Here is a 25789-nt window from a genome sequence, read left to right as displayed (position 1 = left end):
TACATAGTAGGTGATTAATGTTTATCACAGGAATGATGTTTGTCTCTTCCTAGTTAACTAAGACGTAGTTGTTCTGTTCTTTTTAAGTAAATTTTTCTAATAGTGCAATAATTCCTTTGCTATTTTAAATTGAGTCAGGTTGTTAGATGTTCTAGAAATTGTCGCTTTGCTTCTTTTTACTCAGACCTCTTCTTTTGATCAGTAATGCAGGGGTCAAAAGTTTATTTCACTTCTTAACATTAACTCACATACTTTGCATCTGAGAGAATTTTTGGAATTCTTATTCTTCAAGTAGGTGATTAGCATGACTTTTCTGTGACATTAATGACTATTTAAAACTTTTATTGCAGACTGATATGGTCCCAAGTAAACAACTAGAAATCAAGAGACCTGAGTTCTTTCTGGGCAATACCATTGATTATGCTTTGTGACAAGTGACTTTAGATTATGTTGGGCCTCCCATTGCATTAGGTTAGAGCTCCTTGATTCCTGTTTTCTTCCTAATTAAGACAGTATTTGTATTGAGGTATAATTCACATACCATAAAGTTTACCATTTAAAGGTGTATAATTCAATGGTTTTTAGTATATTTGCAGAGTTGTGCAATCATCACCAGTATCTAATTCCAGGGCATTTTGATTTTATCACCCCAGAAAGAACTCTCTTCTTTTAAACACTCCCCCAACCCCCAAGCTTCTGGCAACTACTAATTTACTTTTCATCTCTGTGGATTTGCCCATATTAGACATTTTATATAAATGGAATCATATGATATACAGCTTTTGTGTTTGGCTTCTTTGATTTAGTGTAAGGTTTTCAGGATCATATGTGTTGTAGTATGTTGTAGTATGACTGATATTCCATTGTATGAATATATCACAGTTTTATCTGTTTATCATTTATTGGGCATTTGGGTTTTTTTACTTTTGGCTATTATGAAAAATGCTGCTATGATCATTTGTGTACAAGTTTTGTGTGGACATAATTTTTCATTTCTCTTGGATATGTTTTCATTTCTCTAAGAGTGGAATTGCTGGGTCATATGTTTAATCTTTTGGGGAACTGCTATACTGGTTTTCAAAGTGGCAGTGCTATTTTATATTTTCACAATTACAAAGTTTTCCGTTTTTCACATTCTTGCCAATGCTTTTTATTTGATTATACTAGTAGACATCCTAGAAGATGGGAAGTCATATCTCATTGTATTATGGTTTTGATTTGTGTTATATTATCTCATTGTATTATGGTTTTGATTTGTGTTATATTATCTCATTGTATTACAGTTTTGATTTGTGTCTGCCATTCATAGATCTTCATTGCAGAAATGTTTATTCAGATTCTTTCTTTGTTTTTTAATCAGGTTTTCTTTTTATTAGTGAGTTGTAAGTCTTTTTATATATATTTTAGATACCAGCTCTTTATCATATATATGACTTACAAATTTTCCTTCCATTGTGTGAGTTTTATTTTCACTTTCTTGATTGTCCATTGACAAAACAAAAGTTTTATGTATTGATGAATTTATCAGGGGTATTTTTTTTTTTTCCTTGCTTGTGCTTTTGGTGTCATGTCTAAGAAACCATTGCCTAATCCAAGGTCACGAAGATTTACACTTATTTTTCTTTTAAGAGTATTACCCCTTACGTTTAGGGTTCTGATCCATTTTGAATTAATTTTAATTTTTATATGTGGTGTGAGGGGGCCCAATTTTGCATGTGTGGATATCCTTTTTTTTTTTTCAGCATCATTTGCTGAATAGATTATTCTTTTCTCATTTGTATTATCTTGATAGCCTGTGGAAAATCAATTGACCCAAAATATACAGGTTTATTTTTACACTCTTAATTCAAATTACTTTTACTTTGTAGCAAGTTTTAAAACCAGGAAATGTGAATCTTTCAAGTTAGTTCTTTTTAAAGATTGTTCTGACTATACTAGGTCAAATGCATGTATATTTTAAGATCAGCTTGTCAGTTCCTACAAATAAGATGACTGGGATTTTGATAGGAATTGTATTGAATCTACAGATCAATTTGGGGTATACTGCCATCTTAATATTAAATTTTCTAAGCCATGAACCACAGTATATCTCTCCATCCTTTATTTCTTTTAACTTAAGGAATAAAATGTGGGGTTTATATAAAGAGATATAAGAAGTATATATAAAAAGTGGAGCTATAGTATCTATAGGCCTATACAGCTCTAGAGGTTCTGAATATTTTAATATTTTAAATTATTTTAATAATAATTTCAGTGTGTCTTCAAATACGACATTCATCAGAATTAAGTTTAGCAAATATTTATTGTTATAACTTTATGGTTATAAACAGAAAATTTCATGTGATATACTAGGTTCAGAGATCAAGATTTCTTGAAAGGTGTCGGCCCACTCTTCATTGTGTAAAGCTTCTACATAAAAATGTTTATAAACTGTGTATTAACACAACTTCTTTCACTGTTGCTTAGTCGTGATAGCTTGTAGAAAAGTTAAAAAATAAATGCTGTAAAGATTCTTAGGACTTTGAACTTTGGATTGTTTGATATTAATAATAGATTTTTAGTGAGTTTTCAGGATTTATCAATTAATTACAAGAAAATTTAGAATCAGCATGCCACCTAAAGTATTAAAGGGAACAGTTTTCTTATTGTCTCAGTTCTCTTCTGTATGTCTTATGACTTCAGTGCCAGAATCTTCATACTTGTTTATGCTTCATTTGGCAGTTCTGTTGAAGCCTGTGAACTCCTCAGAATATTTTTAAAGGTGTAAACTAGAATAGATAGGATTGACAAGATAAGCTGTTACATTAAAATACTTTTAAAAATACTGTAGCAAATTTGTGATATAGAAGTCTATGGTTCCTTGGTAATATTAAATTATTGATCAAAATTTAATATGGTAAATAACAAAAACCAGAAATAAGTAATGAGTAATTAATGACATTTTGAGACAAAAGCTATTAATGTGATAGAAAACAAACTGATATTTTAGGTATTGCTAAACTGTGGTTTGTTCCTTATGTTCATAATGAAAGGAAATGCTGAATTTTCTGTCCACATACCTGCTGGGAGTCCATGAACACCATATTAAAAATGCTTTTTGAATACTAGCTGTTTTCCTCTGCCTAACATTGTTTTTATTTCCCTCTTTCTTCTACCATACCTGAGCATGGTCATCCTCAAAAAGATTCAGCTCACTTGTCTTAGCACCGTATCGTGATAATTTATTTTCCTATTATGTGCTAGTCACTATTCTAGGCATTTGGAATGCATCAGCAAAAGAACAGTCAAAAATTCATGCCTTCAAAGAACTTCCAGCCTTGTGGGAGAATGACAATAGATAAAATAAATACATAAATGACATAGAATATGAGACCATTATAAATATGCCGTGGGAAACTTAGAATAGGACAAAGTGAATTGAGGTGTAGATTGCAATTTTCAAAAGAATAAGTAAGGTAAATTCATTGAGAAGGTAAATTTTGAGCAAAGACATAAAGGTGGTGAGATTTAACCAGGCAGGTACCTCTTTTATCTCTCTAACCACCCTTCAGACTGAGACTTCCTTTTTATTTGTATTCCTACTCCTAGCACTGTGATGAGCACATGCCCAACGCTTGATGAACTGTCCTTAAGAGAAGGGATGTTACCTTCCTGGTATCTTCCTAAATTTTGAGACCTTTAGCCAGTTTGGATGATTCAGCATGTGTCATTTCCCAGTTGTTGGGTTAGTTAATATTTAGGTTATGTTAAGGTATAGCTTACTCTTGCATTTTATTTTTAATAATAAGCTCCACTAAAAATATTTTAGCTATTGTTATTTTTTCTTTGCTTTTTATTGTTCAGAATGGAAATTCAGCAAATGTTAATTGAAAGGGTAAATCTTTAGAATTACCGAAATTATTTATCTTTTGTATATGTAACTCTTCAATAATCAAACAAAAGCTATGCTAGATTTTAATTTTTTAGCCCTTAAAATTAAGTGTTTTTTCCAAATATCTGAGTGCTTGTTCTTTGATAGAAATTGTAGAAGGTGAGAAAGAATAAGATTAATACAAAACACTACATGGTCAAATTTTGGAGGGTGGACTATATCATAAATATTTTATTTAACTCTCAGTATACTATCAGGGTCCACTTGACTCAGTTTAGTTTTTCAGTATCAATTTTGAGCAGTTCTGATTTGTAAAGGTGATTATTTTATGACATATTTGTTCTTAGAATTCTTCCAAAGAACAAATAGAAAATTTACTTTTAAAACCAGAATACTTGTAAACTTACTGTATCTTGCAATTACTATGTGATTCTTTTATGAATCTAACATGAATTATGGCATTTTACTGATCTTATTTTTCCTAAATCTTGAAATGAATTTCATCATCTTAAGAATTATTTCATCAGTGCCCATCAATATTTTCTCCATCATGCCCAAATACTAAAATAACAAGAATACAAAGGGATGATTGAATGACCTAGAAGGATGATGCAGTAATGAAATCATCACTGTTATCTTTCAGTGTTCTTTATTTTGTTTTTTAGTTACTTTTTTCATTACTATTTGTCCCCCCATACCCTCTTCCTCCTCCACTGACCCACCTCCCTCATACAGTCACCACACTGTTGTCCATGAGTTCTTTCTCTTTTTTGCTCTCTCTCTCATCCTTTCAACTACCCATTCCCCCAGAGCTGTCCTGCTCTCTATGAGTCTGTCCATACTTTGCTTGGTTGTTCAGTTTGTTCATTCGATTCCACCTATTCAGTTTTCCTTTTGTGTTGCTCAAAATATTACATCTTTCAAGAAGGCATAATAAAAGTATATAGATGCCATCTTAAGTCTTTTTTTCTTTTCTTTTAGCTTTCATTGGACATAGTTGAGAGATTAGACTTTTTTTTTTTCCTGCTCATAATAAAGAAATGAAAATTGACAGGAAAATGGTGTACTATTTCCAGTAGACTCAGAAGATGAACATAAAGATAGGTTGCAACATTCTAGACTCTACTAATGATGGTTAAATTGAGTTGATAATATCCTAGATTAATTTTCCCAAACCAAAGAAATACTGAGTTAATGATCTATTTCTAAGGACAAAAAAAAAAATGTGCTCTTTTCATCCATTTAGTCATTTAGCAAGATCTTCATCATGCAGTATTTTGTGACAAGAATCATCTTGGTTTTTTCCCTAGAAAATCACGTGAACAATTTTTCACATTTTATGATGGTTGTGCACCAAAAATCACTTGAAATGATTCATAAGTGGACAAATCTTGAGGTCTGATGTGTGTTCAGAAGTGCTTGCAAGGAAATAGATGTTACAAAAAATGAAAAAGTTAATTGGATTCCTCACTCTATTTGGTTTTTATAAACCAGATATGAAAATGTTTCTCACAATTATGTACCAGAGGTGGCCATTCTTTAATAAAATTCTGAGACATCAAAAATTTCAAAAGTACTGATTTGGAAACATTATTGGGTTTGATAGTAACATATAAGAAAAAGAACCAGAAATAATAATAAAATAGAACATTTTAGAAATTGAAAACCAGGAATCTATATTTACAGATAGATGTTTTAGTTTCAAACATGACAGTTTAGAAATTAGTTGTACTTCAAAGATCTTGACTATTTTGTTATATTTACCTTCAAAACCAGGAAAATTTGAATATACTAAATATAACATGTATTATATCTAAGATATAGAAATTTTGGGTTTGCTATCATTTTAATGAACAGTGGTTTTTAAATTGTTGTCAATTGAGTTTTGGTATTTTTCTTTATGCTTTATTTTCAGCTCTTAGAAAAACCAGATATAAAGCTTTTTCCTACTTAATTTTGAAACTGGTAGCTGAGCCTACACAAGATCATTGTTTTCACTTTCAGTGCTGAATTTCTGTAGCATCTACGTTTTACATTGTTCTCGGCAAGTTTGCATCCGACTGGAAGACTCATCAGCTGACATGAGTGATTACTTTGAAAAGATAACATGAAAGACGGCCGTAGTAGTGGGTGGGTGGAAGTTCAGGTACCTGAATAGACTAGGATCTGGGAAGGTCTGGCATCATACTCTGATATTCTTGGCAGTTTGTTCAACAGCTTTTTTCTTCTCATTAGAACAAATGTTTATTGAGTATGTGTTTAGTGTCTGACATTGTGCCTGTCACAGTAATATAGAAAAAGGGTGTTCTACCCTTATGGAAGTCATAGCCTAGAAGAGATGCAGACCTTTTAAGTAATGTTAAGTGCAATCCATGATCTAAATGTATAGAAAGTATAGAGATCTTGCAGAAGGAGAGAGTGATGAATTCTTTTAGATAACATCTGGGCTCAATTTTGAAGGTGGAATATGAGTTTGTCAGAGTGCATATTGTAGGTAGTGGATCGTTGGATGGATATTACAATAGTCCATGAGATCAGCGTGTAGAGCAGACACAGATGTATAAAAGAATATGGTATGTTTAAGGAACAATGAGTAAATAATTCATGTTAGGCACAAAATGTGAGGATTGGTAGATGAGAGCTCATGGACAAACACTGCCTGAAAAAATAGCCTGGGAAAATTAATGAAATAATAGAAGCAAGGACTAAACTGTAATAACTGCCACTGAGATTATTTTATAACTAGGACGTGCGTTGTATTTCTGTTTCTGAATTGCATATCTCCCGCCCTCCCTTCTTTCCTTCCTTATTCCCTCCTTCCTTTCTTATCCTCTGAGTGTGCGTGCATACGTGCATGTGTGTGTAGGCAGGATAACTGAGGAAGAAAGGAACTAAGGCCTTGATTCAGGTCAGGTTCTCATATTCTTGGATGAGCAAAACAATTTGATCTCTCTGAGCTTTGGTCTCTTCATCTGCATAAATGTGCAAACTGTACGATCTATGCTTTTCAAAATATTTCTTCAAGCAGTCACAATTTCTGAGTGCCTGGAACACAGTAGGTGCTCATATGTATTTTTGAGTGAGTGGTTTGAGAACTTGCATCAAAAAGCAAGATTTACGTGCAGACCATTGCTTCCCCGGAAGCACTTATTTCATAAAATGTCTTCAAGCAGTTTGTCTTTATAAATTATTTCACTGACCCTTTGGATTTATGAGGTCCCAGGGTGCAGAAATTACAGTATCTTTATACGTAAAATTCTGTTAGACTTGAATGTCATATGCTGTTGTAAGTATCACATATATTCTATTAAGAGTTAGCATATATTTTAAAATGTGTTCAGTTGATCATTTCTCTTTTAATTTGTCTGTGGCAGAAGTTCTTGAACTTGGCTTCCTCAGTTTGTGATTTGTTTTTTTGTCTTTAACAGTCTAGTTATAAGTGGACTTCTTTTCTCATGAGCTTGACTTTTCTCAGTTCAAAACTAGTGTTTCTCTCATGTTATATGTGTTGTATCTGCAAAATGTTTGCTCTGGAAGCAGAGGATTGTAAGAATCCATTTTAATGTTAGAGAGTTGCTGTGATACACTGTTAATATAATTTATTTCTTTACCTTTAGGGGTCCTATTGGGCAATAGACACCAATCCGAAGGAAGATGTGCTGCCTACTCGGCCAAAGAAGAGAGCACGATCTGTAGAACGGGTAAAAGCTCTTTATTTAGTTTGTGACACGGTTATTATGTCAGAATGTAGAGTTTAAAAGTTTATTTCCATTATAGCAAGTATAACCATAATGAAGGCAATATATTAGTCTGTATAGCATTTTCTGTTTTTTTTCAAAGCATTTTCAGATTTGTTATTTCATTTGATCTTAACAACTCTGAGTGAGGTGGGGTGTTTAGAAATTAAGTAAAAGGTGTTTTTTTTTTGTTTTTATTTTTTCTGTAATTAGGGCACAGCTGTTGTCTGAGACTTGAATTCAGGTCTCTTGAATTATAATTTTGAACTCTTTTCTCTGGCATCTACAACATTGAGGACTGGTTTTAGTTAACAAAACTATTCCCTTTCACTGCATACACTCTACTTACATCAAATTTTCATATCTTCAAAATGCTTTTTCCTGCTTCCAACCATGTAGTAATTATTTTATACACAAAATATCTTAAGTGTGTTTGTTGATTGTAAGATATTTCTTACTTGTAAATTCATGGTTAAAAATTAATTTGCAAGGATGAAGGAGATAAAGGAGCTCTAGTTGGTATTCTAAGTTATTGTGACATGTTTAGTCAACACGTAGGCTGTCACTGGACATTAACTTTATCTTTCAGCTTTCTCACTATACATTTCCAGCATCTGAGCTAACACCAACCGCCCCCCCCCCGCCCCCGCAATCCACATTCTAACCTACTGTTCCATTTCAAATGTTAACCACATTGGGAAGCTTTTCCTCATTTATTTATTTGCATTCTTGCAGAATTTTTACCATATTTTTTTAATAGGCTTTCTCACAATTTGTACAATTCTCTTAAGTGCGTGTACTGTGATCCCCTTATGTTTCTTTCCTATCTTGACTATTATAAAAAAATGCTGCAGTGAACATATGGATGTATATATCTTTTTGATTTAGAGTTTTAGGTTCTTTGGATAAATACCCAGAAGTGTAATTGCTGGGTTCTTTTATCTTTTAAAAAAGATTTTATTTATTTATTTTTAGAGAGAGGGGAAGGGAGGGAAACATCAATGTGTGGTTGCCTCTCGGGCCCCCCCCTACTGGGGACCTGGCCTGCAACCCAGGCATGTGCCCTGACTGGGAGTCAGACCAGCCACCCTTTGCTTTGCAGGCTGGCACTCAATCCACTGAGCCATACCAGCCAGGGCTCTTTGTCTCTTGCTATAGCCTGTGTTTTAAAGTCTACTTTTTTCTGGGATGAATACTGCTACCCCAGCTTTTTCTTTTTTCTTCATTTTTTATGAAATAACTTTTTTATCCCTTTGTTTTCATTCTGTGTGCATCTTTTGATCTGAGGTGAGACTCTTGTACACAACATATGTAAGGGTCTTGTTTTGTTATCCATTCAGCCACCATGTGTTTTTTCATTGGAGCATTTAACCCATTTGAATTTAAAGTAACTGTTGATAGATATATTTATTGCCATTTTATTATTCATATTTTTAATCTTTTTTCTTTTTTAAAAAAACCCTTTAAGATTTCTTACATTGGTTTGGTGGTAGTGAACTCCTTTGGCTTTTTCTCATTTGGAAACTACTTATCCTTTGATGCTAAATGATAGCTTTACTAGGTAGAGTAATCTTGGTTGTAGGTTCTTACTTTTCATCACTTTGGATATTGCTTGCCAGTCCTTTCTGGCCTTCAAAGTTTCTGTTGAGAAATTAGCTGACGGTCTAATAGGAGCTCCCTTGTAGGTGACTAGCTGCTTTTCTCTTGTTGCTTTTAAGATTCTTTGTCTCTAGCACTTATGATGCTAGATTTATTATGATGTGACATGGTGTGGGCCTGTTTGGGTTTATCTTGTTTGGAATTCTCTGCACTTTCTAGACTTGTATGTCTATTTCCTTCACCAGGTTAGGTAAGTTTTATGCCATTATTTTTTCAAATAGGTTTTCAATTCCTTGTTCTTGCTCTTCTCTTTCTGGCACTCCCGTGATACAAATGTTTGTACATTTGAAGTTGGCCCAGAGGCTTCTTACACTATCCTCATTTTCTTTGGGTTCTTTTTTCTTTCTGCTGTTCAGATTAGATATTTTTCAGCTTTTTTACCTTCCAAATTGCTGATTTGATCCTCTGCTTCCTCTACTGTTGATCTTTGTAATGTATTCTCATTTCAGTTATTTTATTCTTTACTTCTGATTGGTTCTTTTTTATGTTTTTTATCTCCATTTTGTTTCCTATCTCTATGTTGAATTTTACACTAAGTTCATCTACTCTTCTCATATGTTCATTGAGCATCCTTATATCCAGTGTTTTGAACTTTGAATCTGGTAGAGTGCTTGCCTCCATTTTATGATTTATTTCTTTTTCTGGAGTTTTGTTGTGTTCTTTCATTTGGGATATGTCTCCTCATTTTGGCCACCTCCCTGTGTTTGTTTCTATCTCTTAGGTAGAGCTGCTACATCTCCCAATCATGGTAGAATGGCCTTATGTACTAAGATGTCCTGTAGGGCCCAGTGGTGCAACCTCCCTGAGCTGGGCATGCCAAGTGTGCCCCCCATGTGGGCTGTGTGTACTCTCCTGTTGTAGTTGAGCCTTGATTGCTGTGGGCATCTCATGGGAGGGATTTACCACCAGGTCAGTCTGCTGCAAGGACTGGCCTTATCTATAGCAGATGAGCTGCTGTGCAGGGGTGGGGTCGAGACCATGGAGCAGGATTTGCTTCAGCAGGACTCTGATGCCTGATGAGTCAGCCTCTTGGCTGTGGTGTTGCTGGTGTAGGTGATTGGGTGGTGCTCTGGCATGGCCTGAAGCTGTCCACCAGGTATGCTGGCTCTGGAGCCTCCTGGGAGGTGTGGGCCAAGATCAGCTGACTCTTTGCCTGTCTAGGGACACCCTAGAGTAATTCGTAGCTACATAATAATTCGTAGATGGTTGCTACTTGTGGTGGGCTTGGCGGTGCTCCGGAGAGGACGACAAGCTGCAAACTAAGGCCGGCTGCCCCTACTGCCAGGCCTAGGGTCACTTAGCAAGAGGTACGGGGCATGCTGTGGCCAGATGCTGATTATTTAGAGTTTGAGAGATTTTAGGAAAATGGAGAGCATGAGCCAAGAGAGGCCATTTGTATGGATAAGATACTGGAAAAAAGGCTTGGGTGACGCCTTAGAATCACTACGGTGGGACAGTACTAGGCAGGTTGATGGAGACTTAGATATGGGGCTCACCTGCTGACTCTTCAGTGGGGAGGGCTTATCAAAGGAACAGTGGCCTCTACCAGTTCTTCCATCTGAGGGGAAGTTGCCCCTCTAGCCTTTGCCCTGATGCCAGACAATTCAGCTCCTCCCCATGTGTCCATAGTGTCTTTTGAGCTCTGCTGCCCATCTCTGGAGCTCAGAGTGAGTGAGTTTGAGTAAGTACATGTGTGGGCGCTTTAAGAGGGAAAGCCTGGCACTCAAGAAGCCCTCTGTCTCACTGAACCACAGTTCGTGCTGGTTTTCCCAAATTATGGGGACTTCGTGGCACTTCTTGGTTGGGGGACCTGGTATGGAGCTGGGACCCCTCATTTCTCAGGGAGGAACTCTCTAGCCACATGTAAGTGTGGGATTAGCCTGTTTGACGCGTTTGCCCATCCTACCAGTCTTTGTGTGGCTGCTTCTTTATGTCCTTAGTTATGAGACTTCTTTTCAGCTAGATTTCAAGCAGTTCTGAATGGTGATTGTTCTGTAGTTTAATTATAATTTTGATGTGATTGCGAGAGGATGCAAGTACTGCATTTACCTACTCTTCTATCTTGAGCAGAAGCTTAACCTTTTCCGTTTTGCTTTTTAATTTGACCTTGTCTGTTCAGTTCAACCAAAGGATATGTTGCTTTTTTATTAATGAAAAGTGTCCTATTCACTGGAAGCTGCTTAGGGTAGAAAAAAGCAAAATTAGCTCAATATTGTCTTTTTTTTTAAAGACTGGCAAACAGTTACACTATTTCAAGGGAACTAATTTCAAGGAATAGAAGAAAGGGAACTTGGATCATTGGCAATTCTTTGTTAAAGAAATGCTTTGAGAGAATGAGTGCTCGCTGTTCATTCTGTGATTGCCCCTCCCTCTAAAAAATAACTTAAATCTTGGTTCTTGGTTATTTTGTATTGTTACCCATTGCTCATAGGAACCTGTTACACTAAAGTGATTCTCAATGTGTGAGGCTCTTTTAGGGGGTCCACAATGTCAAAACTGTGTTCATAATAATACTAAGATGTTCCTTGACCTTTTTACTTACTAATTTTCCAGAGGTTATATGACCTGTGATTTTGTTATAGATCAGATGCAGAGGCAGATATGAGAAACTAATAGTTTTTTTATTAAGCCAAATATTAAAGCAATTTTTAAAAATTGTAAAATAACCCCATTCTTCTAAGTTTTTTTTTTTTGGAGACTTTTTTTCATACAAAACAATATTTAATATGCAATATATTGGTTATTGTTGATTTTAAATTAATAAAATTTTTCTGTTTTAATTTCTAGTAGGTAAATCTCAATAGGTACAACTCACATAAACAAAAGCTCTTTGGGATTCTCAATTATTTTTAATAGTGTAAAAGGGTCCTGCAACCAAAAAGTTTGAGAACTACTGTGTTAAAGGAAGATTTCATGTCTATCCCGGGAGACATTTCTTCTGAGAAAGAAAAAGATAACTGTCTTGATTTGAGTTCCCCCGGAAGTAAACACAGATTGAGCACAGGTAGTTTGAGGGGTGATCCTAGGGAAGTGGGGCAATTATCATTCAGTTACCACTATAAACACTTGGAGTTCAGTCCCAGTGGAAGCTCTGGGTCATTTAGAAGTGTGGGGCAACAAGGTGGTATATTTATCAATTCTTTCCTCCTTGAATAAGTGGTACAGCTAGGGATAGTAGCTTTTCTGCACTTCTGGCCTGCCCTGCACAAAGCCAAAGCCAAAGCCAAAGCATCCTCCCCAACCAGAAAAAGCCTTCAGGCAGAGAGTTGCAGATGTTTGTAGTAAGCAGCCTTTAGAGTGTAGAAATGAATGCAGAGAGAATATCGTGTTCTGACAGTGTTTGCTATGTGCCTTGTCTTTTCTGTTGTTGGAATGTGTCTTTGTGTTTTCAGATCTGTGTGTACCATTGCTTTTTATTTTTCACAGTCTCCTGCATTTCCAGAGCCTTTGACTTAGTTCTTAAATTGTATGCAACCCTTACCCCAAATACAAGAAATCCTTAAAAAAAAAACCCAACAAAAAAACCCTTTGTCTTTTCAAGGTGTGCATGGGTGTAGTTGTTGTTCTTAAATTAGTAGACTGAAGGTGCGTCTTCTGGAGTGTATTGTTTCTTGCAATTCAAAGACTCTTCCTGGTCACTGCTTAGTGTTTGGCTAAGTACCTTATTCAAGTTTAAAATACAAGTGGTAAAATTTATTAGTTTTAAGGAAGTTGAAAAGGCTGTGTGTAACTTGCTTATGAGCTGAGAGGTCACATATTTACTGTATTTCTGTTGTATGCTTAGCACAGGTAAATTGCTTTGAAAGAATTAGAAACAGAAAATAATTCCCCTGCTAGAAATGTATCTGAACAGTGGTGAGGATGGGGTGAAACCAGTGTTAGGAAAAGGAAATTATTACAAAAACACCAAAAAACAAAAAAACAAACAACCCTTTAGATTGTACTATATTTTACCTGCATTTAATGATCTGAAGTTTCTCTCTTAGTTTAAGAACATAGTAAAATTATGAGTAAAACCAAGTCATGTTACAAAGTCTGAGGTGTCACTATATTTTAAGTACAAGATTTAGGGAAAGAAACTCTAATAGCCTAGAAATTAAGAGACCCGATTTTAAAGTTGTATGTAGTAACTTAGGTGTTTAATTTTTCTGACCATAGTTTCTTTGCGTATAAATATAAGTGGATTGTCAGCTATATAGGCCTGGGAGAGAATATCCCTTCTGAAATCCCACAAGTGTAAAGGCCCTGAGATAGAAACATACTTGGCATGAGGAAAAACAAGAGGCCACTGTGGCTAGACTAGCGTATGTGAGAAGGGAAGAGTCGTAGGACTTGACATTAGAGAAGTAAATGGTGGGAGTAGGGGGAAAAGTGTTTAGGGCTTTGTATACCTTGTAATGACTTGGCTTTTATTCTGAGGGAGGTGGAAAGCCATTGGAGGGATATAAGCAAAATTGTGACCTAATGTGATTTATATTTTAATAGGAACACTCTAGCTGCTGTGTGAGGTATAAGCTGTAAAAGAGTAGAAACAGGCAAATAAAGAGGAAATTGCTGATAGTTTCGCTTAAATCTTCTGATGCATTGTGTGGAAATCATTTGAGGGAGTAAAGGCCAGATAGCTACATAAACTCAGTGTCCTAAATATATTGGCCTCTGAGAAAAAACACGTAATTTGCAATTATCCCACTTTTATTGGAACAAAAATGAGGGAATACACATTAATTTTTCTTTTAGTTAAGAACTAAATTGTGTGTTATAGTTCAAAGAGGGTTATAAATTTAATCAGGAAGATAAATTGAGGATGGATGGATAAATAGAAAGAGGACATTCTTTGGGATACTGTGCATCTTGCTAATATTTGAGATTGTTGTCTTTGTGCTATTTGTGCCTCAGTCTTTTCCATTGTTATACAGAGTGGTGTTGTAGATTAAGTGATGCCCCAATGTGTGCCTGTCTTCTCTGAGTCTGAGTGAGGGTTAAATACATAAGTGAGCAAAGGAAGGAATGCAATTTATATTCCTACCATTAGAACTCATGGAACTGAAAAAGCATTTATTTCAATTTGGCAAACATGTACTGAGTGTACATTATGTGGGAGGTACTACATGTTGCCTACAAGAGATATGTGTAAATAGAATTTTCTGGGAATTTTGAAGTTGAAGAAATCCTATTAATTAGAGATGTAGACCAGAAAGTATTTCATGAAGGATCATTTTGATGAATGGGTAGGATTTAGTTTTTTGTTTGTTTGTTTGTTTTTACAATACTTGATAGATAGTCTATGCACAGTTAATTGAATAGTTAAAGTTTATAATTTGAGGAGTTTTGACATGTGAAATAATCACCAGTATCAAATGAACATTTCCATCGCTCCTCAAATTTTTCTCATGCCCTTTTGTAATTCATGCCTCCTTCCATTCTCATCCCCTGGCAACCCTGATACGGGGAGAATTAACATCTTAACAATATTGATTATGCCAAACCATGAAAATAATCTATTTCTCCATTCATTAGGCCTTCAGTTCCTCTCAGGAATGTTTTAGTTTTCAGTGTAGAGGACTTGGATGTTTCCAGTTAGACTTAATCCTGAATATTTTGTTTTTGGATGCTATGTACTGTTTTTAAAATCCATTTTCCAATTGCTTGCTGCTAGTATATAAAAATGTAATTAATTTTTGTGTTCTCTAATCTTGTTAGTTCTAGGAATTGTTTTGAAGATGCCTTGGGATTTTCTATATAAACAATTATTTCATCTGCAAATAGACAGTTTTCCTAGTCCTCCCCTTCCTTCTCCTCATGTCCTCCCACTTTATTGTAGTGACTAGAATCTCCAGTGTAGTGTTGAATAGGAGTGGTGTAGTAGGCATCCTTGCCTTTTTTCATTCTTAAGAGGAAAATCACCCCCAACTATGACATAAGCTGTAGGGCTTCTGTAGATGCCCCTTTTCAGATTGAGAACATTCTCTTGTAAACCTAGTTTGAGGTTATACCTAAAAAGCCAATAGATAAATTAGAATACTAAAATATATCTAGATAATCTCAGAGAAGAGAGGAAAGGGTGGAAGAAAGGAACTAAAAACGTAGAGGTGCAATAAAACAATTCAGATCTAACTCTAACAATATCAACAATTGCATTAATATTAAATATCTAGACACAGCAGTAAAAAGGCAGAGGTTGTCAGAGATGCTAAAAAGGGCAAGATTGCGACCTGTAAGAGTCACAACTTAAATACACAGCACAGATGGGGTGAAAGTAATGCATGAAAATATGTATACCATTCAAGCAGTAAGCATAAAGGTGCAATGACTTTATTAACATCAGAGAAAAGACTCTAAGCCACAGAATATATCAGAAATTTTAAAAACATTTGATAAAGGAATAACCGATGAAGATGTAATTATAAATGAGAATGTGACTAATAACTTGCTTCAAAATACTTGAAGCAAAAGCTTATAAATAAAAATCAATAAAGAGCATTGCAATACATTATCAAATGTCTTGATCTAATTGGTATTAGAGAACACTGTACCAAACAACCATAGAATACCTTTTCTTTTCAAATGTACACAGATATTCATGAAGATACAGCACATGTTGAGCTACAAAACAAGTCTCAATAAGTATGTAAAGATTGAGTATTTGCATGAAATCATATAACACAGGCTTGCCTCTTCCTACCAGTGGGGATTAGTGAGAATTAAATAGTGAAACAGTAGTCTGGACTGCAATGACTGAGTTGAAGTAGAGGAACTTGAGATTTGTAGCTGCCTAAAGTAAATTTTGTTAATTTAGGTTTAGCTAAGTTGGCTGGCACCAAAACTGAGACACAGACTTTTTGCAGTTCTTCCACTTGTATTTCAGAAGCTCCTTTCCATTTTCATCTCACTCTGAGTGTACTCAGCACCTAAGTGCTAGATTCTGTATTCTAGGGGTGACCCTTGTCTTTTCCTTTTTCCATTTCAATCAAGATGCCCATACCTTTGTAGATTACCTGATGGAAAAAAAATGCACTTTTTCATCCAATATGATCTTTTAAAAATGCGTGTCTGATTGGGATCATGTGGGACAAATATTTTTTGCCGGAGAGGGAAGGTGCACAAAACTAGCATAGCCACAAATCGTTTTTATATCTGCCCTTCTTTAACTTTCAGCATTGAAGTTAAACTCTCTTAAAGGCTCACCAAAACAGTAAAAACTTTCTTTAGAGAGTTGTCACAATGTCCAAAATTCTAAATGTGTAGAACCATCTGTTACTGATCTTGACATCCATGCTGACTTTATAAACAGTGCATATGAAGTTGTGTTATTTACAATATTGTTCAATTGCACTAATGGACAAAGGAAGAAAAAAAACTGAAAGAACTAAACCAGAGAGATTTATTTCTCTTAGGTGGTAAAAGTCCGAGCTCACAGTAGATCACACAGATAACCAGCTCCTGTTTCACAAGGTCATTCAGATGCCCATGTTCCTTCTAATCTTGCCTTTCGAATGCCCCCCATTAGTTTAAGTTAATTTTCAGAAACAAAGTACAGAACGGGATGTTGGTGAATTTGATGAAATACCTTCAAATTGTGTTAAAGTTGCTGGATATGTGAGCTAATAATTTTTTATTTTGTTCTTGTATTTTAGGCTTCAACTCCATATAGCATAGATTCAGATTCTTTGGGAATGGAGTGTATTATTTCGGGAAGTGCCTCTCCAACTCTGGCAATCAACACTGTGACTAACAAAGTAATTACATTTTTAAAAACACTTTTGAAATGTCATTGAGTAATACATTTAATTTGCCTTTATAATAACAATAGAGTTCTATATGGTTGAGTTTAAGGTGATACAAATTTGGCTGGCCCATACCTGGCAGCATGAAAGCTGAATCTACAGTGTTCTGGCGTATGAATAGATTAGAAGAAAATATTTCTCTGGAAAAATTGGAAGGTATTTATTGGGAAGTTCTTTATTAAATTCTTGACACTGCCAGTTTTCACTGATAGACATTTTGAGCCAGCATTTTATTGCATCAGTTTGTTTCATATCATTGATTACCCCTCTGAATATATGGAAAAAAGATTGTCAAATCCCCAGGGAGTCAACAGACTCAAAATAAATAACTTGGACAAACTCATAGAGTTCATTGGAATGGTTGTCAGCTTGTTTCAAGATACTGAAGTCTAGTGGCATACCCAGAAATAGTATATGGCAGTTTGCTGCATTTTTCTTTTTTGTTTTTTTGAAGCAAGAGTCAAAACTGTGTGTCAACTCATTAGATACCTAGTGGGATACAGATGTCTCTTTTTTACAAGGTGATTTCTTAATCTCCTATCTCAAAACCCCAACAAGGTTCTAGGAGGTTCATGAAGTAATTCAGTCCTGTGCATGTGTTTTCTCCCTTACTCAGACACAAGCACCTTGAAGCCATACATTTCTCACACTCATGCTCATAACTTTCTTACAGTCTTGCTTTCACTCTCTCCTTTCATGTTGCTTTTACTTAGACTTGCTTTATCTCTGTTTCTCTCTTGTCCATTTGCTCACGACACACATAAACACAAATACACACATATATTCAGTTGAACTAATATAGTATACATAGGAATTTTATTTGTAGAAAGATAATGAGTAAACAGAAGATATTACAATCAGAGTGCCTAATCAGGTTTCCAGTTTAAAAGTGTAATGTAATGATTTTTTTCCAAGTAGCAGTCAGTAGAATGATTTTATCAAAATCACTTAGGGGAAGGGTGCATGTGTATGTGTGTGTGGGGTGGGGGGTGGGGGTGAGGGGTGGGGGTGGTAATTCCCAGATTCCATTATAAGCCTGTCAAATAAGTTACTTAATCCTTCTGGATAGGGCCCAGGAACCCGTACTTTAAACATCATCCCTAATGATGCCCAGTTAGACCTGAGAATTTCTGGTGAGGCAGGCAGGTTGGAATCAGAATTACTAAAAACTAGTGTTTGCAGTAGTCCAAGTAGGAGATAGTGAGGCCTAAACATAGACAGTTGTGGCTATTAGGAAACAATTAGGAAATAGTAATGCTAGGACTTGATGACTTAAATATGGGAGTCAAAGAAGCTGGAGTTTTTGGACTTCTGTTTCCAGATTTGATGGAATAGCTAGAATGAGCTTTACCCTTATGCCTATCTATATAAAATACCATCCCCACCACCGATAAAAAGTTGGGGGAGGCATTGGAGAACTAAACAGCCAAGATTTCATTGTCTAGGATCTTAGGAAAAAAGAAAAATACATTGAGATAAGACCTGAAAATTTTCCCTTGGGACATTTACCAGTTCTCAGTGTGTGGCATAGAAGCGGAACACAGAGCAGCAGTTTAGAGCAGTCATTGAGATAGGGAAACAAAAATGGGAGTCTCGGACTACCAAGCAGTCAGGACTTGAGGACTAAGATCCTGAGAAATCTCAGAAGTGAGCTCAACTTTTTGCAAGCAACATCCACTTACGGCATTTACTAATCCCCTAATCTCTGTGTGCTTGGGGTCAGACAGACAGACAAATCAAGTAGATTTTTTTGCTAGCCAGAATTCAGCAATGTTACAGAGAAGGGAAAGACAAACAATTGTAGGCAAGTAATTAGTAAAAAATAACCCCTAATGAGAAGAAAGTTAATCAGAATCAATCCGGAAATGACAGAGATGATAAAATTAGTAGAAAAAGGCATTAAAACAGTTACCATAAGCTAAGATAATGGAAATGTCCATCAGTGAATGAGTAAAGAAGATGTAGGGTGTGTGTGTGTGCAATGCATGTACAATGAAATATTACTTAGATATGAGAAAGAAGGAAATTCTACCACTTGTGACAACATGGATGGATCTTGAGGGCATTATGCTAAATGAATAAATCAGGCAGAGAAAGACATGTGCTGTGTAATACCACTTATATGTGGAATCTTAAAAGGCCGAATTCATAGAAACAGTGGAATGGTGGTTACCAGGGGTTAGGCTGTGGGGGAAATAGGGAGACACTGGTCAAAGGGTCCAGACTTTCAGTTGCAAGATGATTAAGTTTTGGGGATCTAATGTATAACATGGTGATGATAGTACACAAAAGTTAATTAGGAGAGTAGATCTCAGATGTTCTCATCACAAAAAAGAAATGGTAATTTTGTGAGATGATGGCGGTAATAGCTAATGCTACCATGGTAATCATTTCTCAATATATAAGTGTATCAAATGGACAAATTGTACACTTTAAATTTACACAATGTTATATGTCAGTTATCTCAATGAAGCTGGAAAGAAAAAGTTATGTTCCATAAAGAAGCTAAAGGACAGGTTGGACATGTGTGTAGATACATGAAATATCCATGTAGATACATGAAAAACCCAAGTTAAACTCCATAGAAATAAAATCTATGCCTGGGTTGAAAAATAAATGGTGGAATTAATAGTACATTAGACACTGTAGAAGGAAAGGTTAGTGAATTTGAAGATAAAGCAATTATCCAAAATGAAACACACTGGAAAGACTGTTCAAAAAGTAAATAGAGCATTAGTGAGCTCTGGGGACAACTTCAGGCAACCTAATATATTTGTAATTGAAGTTCATGATGGAAATCTGGGTCGATACAAAGGAATGACTACATGGGTGTACGTAAAACTTTTAAAAATTTTAAAATCTCTTCGGAGATTGTTTAAAGCAAAAATAACAAAAATATATTGTGAGTTTATAACATGTAAAAGTAAAATACCAGGTGGGGCAAAAGTAGGTTTACATTTGAGAGTACAGGAAAGTTTATTCTTGTATTATTTATTGATTATTGCTGTATTTTTCCATATGAACAACTGTAAACCTACTTTTGCCCCACCTTGTATATGACAGTAGTGTTCAGTCAAGGAGAGGAGAAATTCAGAAATTTTATGTACGGTAAAACATTAAGTTTGAAAAGACAGAAATAAAGCTATCATTATTCACGAAAGACATGCTTGTTTATATGGAAAATTAAAAAGAATCTGAGGATAAACTCTTAGAATTAATAAGTGAATTTGGCAAGGTCTTCATATAAGATCAATGTTTGATTTTAGAAATTAATGGTATTTCTGTATACTAGCTATGGACAAGTAGAAAATAAAATTAAAAAGATAACATGTGAGCATTGAAAAAAACCACATACCTAGAATTAAATGAAGGATGAACTCTGCAGTGAAAACTCTAAAAAATTATTGAAGTAAAACAAAGGAGATATAAATAAATGGACATACACTTTTCATAGAGATTATTGCAAAGAAATCTGTTTCTCCTAAATCTACAGGTTTAATATGATCCCAATCAAAATTTCACGATGCTTTTCTGGGGAACAAAAAATGACCAGCTGATTGCCATTCAAATGGCAAACAGTAGTTGGAGAAAATCTTGGAAAAGGTAGAAGAGGATTTACACTTCCAAATATCAAGAGTAAACCTACAATAATTGAAAGTCTGATATTGGTGTAAGAGTAGACAGCTTTATGGACCAGAATTTAGTGACATCTTTCAACAAATATTGCTGGATTGTTGGAAAATCATATTTTCCATTCACAAAAGTCAATTCTAGAAATAAATGTAAGTGATAAAATCATAAAGTTCTAAATTGCATGAAAAAGAATAAAATGAATTTTAAAAAACAACAAAGGAAGAAATAAAGATTAAGAACTGATAATGCAATAGAAAACAAAGCTTTGTGTAATCCTTTAGCTAAATTTACTGCAGAAGGAGAGAAAAGGTTATACATTGCATGATAATATTTATACTTTGTTGAAAAATAGGAAAACCATTCAATCATGTTAGAAGTTCATATAGTGGTTACCTGTGACAGAAGAATCGGGATGGATAATGCCTGGCTGGTGAATGATGAGGAAAGTGCATGAGTGCCCTTGTGGAGTGCTGGTAATGGTTTATATCAGCAGTTCTTTGGTCTGTGGTCAGTTGGGTAACCAAGATCCTTTTAGGGATTCTTTGAGGTCAAAATTATTTTCATGATAATATTTCAGTATTATTTGCCTTTTCCTGTATTTTTTGTACTTTCACTTGATGCAACAAAAGCAATAATATGTAAACGCTAGCACAAATCAAGACAGTGCCTTCTAACTACTGGGGGTATTCTTCATTGCCACACACTTCAAATTTAAAAGAAAATAACTAACTTTACTTAATATCTCTGAAGCAGGAAGAATTGTTTTATTAAGTTGTAACCTTTTAGGGTACATCTTTTTAATATTCTGTGTGATGAAATGGGAAGTATGTATAAAGCACTTATACTACATGTTGAAGTGCAAAGGCTGGTTCAAGGAACAGCATTTGTGTGATTATTTGAGTTGGATGTTGAACTGGCTGCTTTGGTCATGGATAATTGTTTTTACCTGAAAGAACATCTGAAACTGATTATTTAGATTTGGGTATTTGTCAGAAGTTTTCTTGAAAATGTACAAAGTGAGTCTGTCACTTCAGGGACAGTATCTCTTGCCGGTGATAAAATACAAGCTTTTTAGCAAAAAATAGAAGTTTGGAAAACTTATATCCATCACAGCAAGTCTAATATTGCCCCAGTTTTTACAGACTTTTCTAATGAGATTATTGGTAATGTTAAACAAATGTAATGTTTTGATGTTGTGTAATGAAATGTGTCAATATTTGGAAGATATGCATAAGTCAGTGAACCATTATTTTCCAAATAACTAATGCATGATGTTACAAAATCATGCACAGATAAATGATTCATTCAAAGTACAAAGTAGAAGAGTGGATTTTCATGTGACAGAATATGAAATATTTATTGTTATCATTTCAGATTCCACATTGTCACTAGTCGTGTTTTGGTAGAGTATCAAAAAAAACTATCCACAATTATCTGAAAAGTCTATTAAAATATATATGATGATGCTAGGTTATATACTTCCACCTAAACAACTTACTGCAACCCATGGCATACAGAAACAGATATGAGAATCTAGCTGGTTACTGTTAAGTTAAGCCAGGCATTTAGATTTACAAAAATGTAAAACAGTGGCACTCTTAATTTTACTTATTTATTGAGAGAATATATTTCTTTTCTTTTTCATTTTTAAAGATTTTATTTATTTTTCATGAGGGGAGGGGAGGAAGAGAGAACATCAATGTGTGCTTGCCTCTCGTGCACCCCCTGCTGGGGACCTGGTCTGCAACCCAGGCACGCGCGCTAGACTGGGAATTGAACCAGCGGCCATTTGGTTCACAGTTGGGCAATCCACTGAACCACACCAGCCAGGGCGGGAGAAAATATTTCTTATGTCAAGATATAGTTGGGTTTATAATTGTTACTTTAAAATTGTCTAATACATTTAAAATTGTTTTGAGTTTCAATTTCTAATCTGCCAATTTTTGACAGATAATATCAACATAAATAAAAGCTCCTTGACTCTTAAATTTTTAGGGCTGTAGGAGGGCTCTTTGATCAAAGTTTGAGAACTGTTGTTCTATGCTTTCATCTAGATGGTTACATGAGTATGCCCATTTTGTAAGTAATAAACTAGTAATTTATATACTTCACTGTCTGTTATGTTTTAATAAAACTGTTTATCCTCCTTCCAAATAAAATAAGCTATGAAGATTTGCCCAGTGATGATGGAATGTATTTCAGACCTGAGTGATAGGTACTTGAGCATGGAAAGGAAAGAATGAGCAGCCAAGAAAATGACCGTAGGATACTTGAAATTTGTTGGCATTGTGTTGTTTTATAGTTCTTTTATTTTTCCTATGAGCCCATAGGTAGATTTTTTTAAAGTGAAATTTACACTGGAAGTATGTACCAGAAAAAAACAAAGATCCTTGCCAGTTTGCTGTATTCATTCTCACTTTTCTTTTTTATGTAGGCATCTCCCCTTTTCCAAGCCACCCATTGGATGTTTGAAACCACTGATAGTACCAGAACTTACATGTGCTATGTTTTTTCCTACACATACATACTATGATCAAGTTTAACTTATAAATTGGGCTTAGTGAGAGATTAACAACTATAATAAAATAGAATAACTATAACAATTCACTGGAATAAAGTTCCAGTGGTCTTCAAATGTTTTATTCTACTGTATGTACAGTGTACATTGCTTGGACAAAAAGGATGTTTCACCTAACAGGTGAAACAGCATGTCATTTCATGCTACCAGAACAGTGCGCAGTTTAAAACTTACGAATTGTTTATTTCTGGAATTTTCCATTTAATATTTTTGGACTGTGGTTGACTGCGGGTAACTGAAACTAGTTGGTGGGGGGAGGAACTACTGTTCTTTTGTCCCTTATTACTTCTTAGACACCTAATTGTTCCTAGCTGAATTTGAATATGGGAATTTAAATTTGGTTTTGCTTTAAGTGTAGAAGTATATATGTCTAGGTTTCAACATATTCAGTCTCTTGTGGTGAATGTTTGTGAGCATTGAGCATGACTGCATTTTAGCACAAACAGAAGGATGGTGATAGGTAATTGGTTATTAAATTCATGTATTATATACTGAGAAGAAAGCACTATACTCGCTGTGATTACTTATTGGTGACAAAAAGAGCTAATAGCTTAGGAGTGAATAAAAATTTGATAAAAATTAGACTGTAAAGCCAATGTATTTATTGTTCTCACAGAAGTAAGGGCATAATAAAGAAAGTTGATAGTAGCATCTGAATAGAACCTTGAAGGATAGTTAGGCTAGATTTAAAAATATATTTTTTGGCCCTGGCTGGCGTGGCTCAGTTGGTTGGGCATTGTCCCGCAAAGCAAAAGGTCGCTCGTTCAATTCCTGGTCAGAGCACATGCCTGGATTGCAGGCTGGTTCCCCAGTTAGGGCATGTGCAAGAGGCAACAGGTTGATGTTTCTCTCACCCATCTGTTTCCTTCTCTTTCTCCCTTTTTTTCCCCTTGCTCTAATAAATAAATAAATAAATAAATCTTTTTTTGTTTCTAATTAAAAAGTATGCTTATTATAAACAAACTTCATCACTGTAAAAATACATGTTATTAATGATAAAAGTCTTCAGGAATACTGAGCCCCTGATAGTTAACAGTGTAATATATATAGCACTTTATGTCTAAATACATAGGGTGGGGCAAAAGTAGGTTTACATTTGTGAGTATGTGAAACACAGAGTTCATTGTTGTATTTTTATTTATTATTGTATTATTTTTACCATAAGAACAACTGTAAATCTACTTTGCCCACTCTGTATTAGCATATTGTTATTTTAAAAAATTATATCACGTATCTGTGATTTTGCAAATGTGTTGGATAGTTAAGTTTACAATTTTCAGTATTATAAATACTGCTACCTATGTTTTTTTTAAATTCTGTTTTTTGTGTTCTTTTTTTGATGCCTAAGATTTTGATAGAGAACAGCAGTTTTGCTTAAAGATTGAATAAAAATATATTTTTGCATTATGGAAATAGTTAAAATCTTCTCTAATCCCTTTTTACCAAATGTTGATGAACTAATTATACCTGATAGTAAATTGAATTTATGTCTTTCTGGATAGGATATGTCCTGTAGTTTGAGAGTAAATTATTTCATGCTGAACATGGAGTTAGCAGTGAAGGGCACAAAATGGGAAAGACCGCTAACATTTTGTCTTTCTGCCATATCTCAGCTACTTGTATTTTTGTAGAGTTGCTTAAAAAGTACTCTTTTTAGTAGGAACTACTTATTCAGTTTTTCTTTTTTCTTTTCAATCTAGGTAACATTGTACAACACTGATCAGGATGGCAGTGATAGCCCACGCAGCAGCCTTAACAACAGTCTCTCAGACCAGAGTTTGGCATCTGTTAACTTGAACAGTGTTGGGAGTGTGCACAGTTATACACCGGTAAGTCTTGGTGAAGTTAACTTCTTTGTTGGGTACTCATTTAATGCTTAAAACTGAACCACCTGTAATTGAAATACAAATAAAAAGTGAAGATGTGTATTTCTCACTAATCAGTTAATTAGCTTTATAAGTAGAACAGACATCTACCCTGATAGTGTTTTAATTGGGTAGTTATCTTTTACCAAGTTAGATACAAGTATGTGATTGTACTGTGTTATATATTTTAGTTTACTTTACTCCATGTGTTAATTGGACTAGGAAAAAGGTTTATACCTCAGTCTAGCAAAGCTGTATTTGATAATATTTTACAGTCCTTGGTAAAAGAGCCTAGGGGACCTATGTGTGTATCACCTTATTTTCCAGCTATAGATTTGAGAAGGGGATTATACAAGCCTCAGAGGTTAGGATGACATTGTACTTAATCATTAACTAGTTCTGTATTTTCAATTTTTGTCTGGAAAACAAAGCTATGCTCTAAAGGGACCTGTGTGAATATTCTTGCCCCTTTGCATTATCTGATACCTCTTTTCAAATCATCTGGCAACTATCCTCCACATTAGACAGAAAGGGCCCAAGAGCCATACACCACACTATTATTGATATAAATTTGATGTCACTAGATCACCCAGCAGGATGAATAAATATGTAAAAAATTACACAGGACAAAGATATAAACTTGGAGGGGGAGGTGGCTGAAA

The 25789-nt window shown here is 34.9% G+C and overlaps 1 protein-coding gene across 3 annotated transcripts in view; it reads left to right on the top strand.

The window, feature by feature from the left end:
- Positions 1 to 25789, top strand: part of FOXJ3 (forkhead box J3) — a 100847-nt gene that overhangs the window by 56867 nt on the left and 18191 nt on the right. For 2 of the 3 annotated variants that reach the window (XM_054572067.1, XM_054572068.1), the window contains 3 exons: positions 7489 to 7572; positions 16902 to 17003; positions 24963 to 25091. In XM_054572067.1, the coding sequence (XP_054428042.1) occupies positions 7489 to 7572; positions 16902 to 17003; positions 24963 to 25091 (315 nt within the window). The remainder of the gene's footprint in view (positions 1 to 7488; positions 7573 to 16901; positions 17004 to 24962; positions 25092 to 25789) is intronic. The other variant, XM_054572069.1, reaches the window with a different exon arrangement.

The sequence above is a fragment of the Pteronotus mesoamericanus genome, unplaced genomic scaffold, assembly GCF_021234165.1.
Source record: "Pteronotus mesoamericanus isolate MK-2021 breed Mesoamerican mustached bat unplaced genomic scaffold, CSHL_Meso_final contig_221, whole genome shotgun sequence".
In the NCBI taxonomy this organism is placed as follows: domain Eukaryota; kingdom Metazoa; phylum Chordata; class Mammalia; order Chiroptera; family Mormoopidae; genus Pteronotus; species Pteronotus mesoamericanus.
The sequence above is the reverse complement of the archived record's forward strand: the minus strand, read 5'-3'. Positions and strand labels throughout refer to the sequence as shown.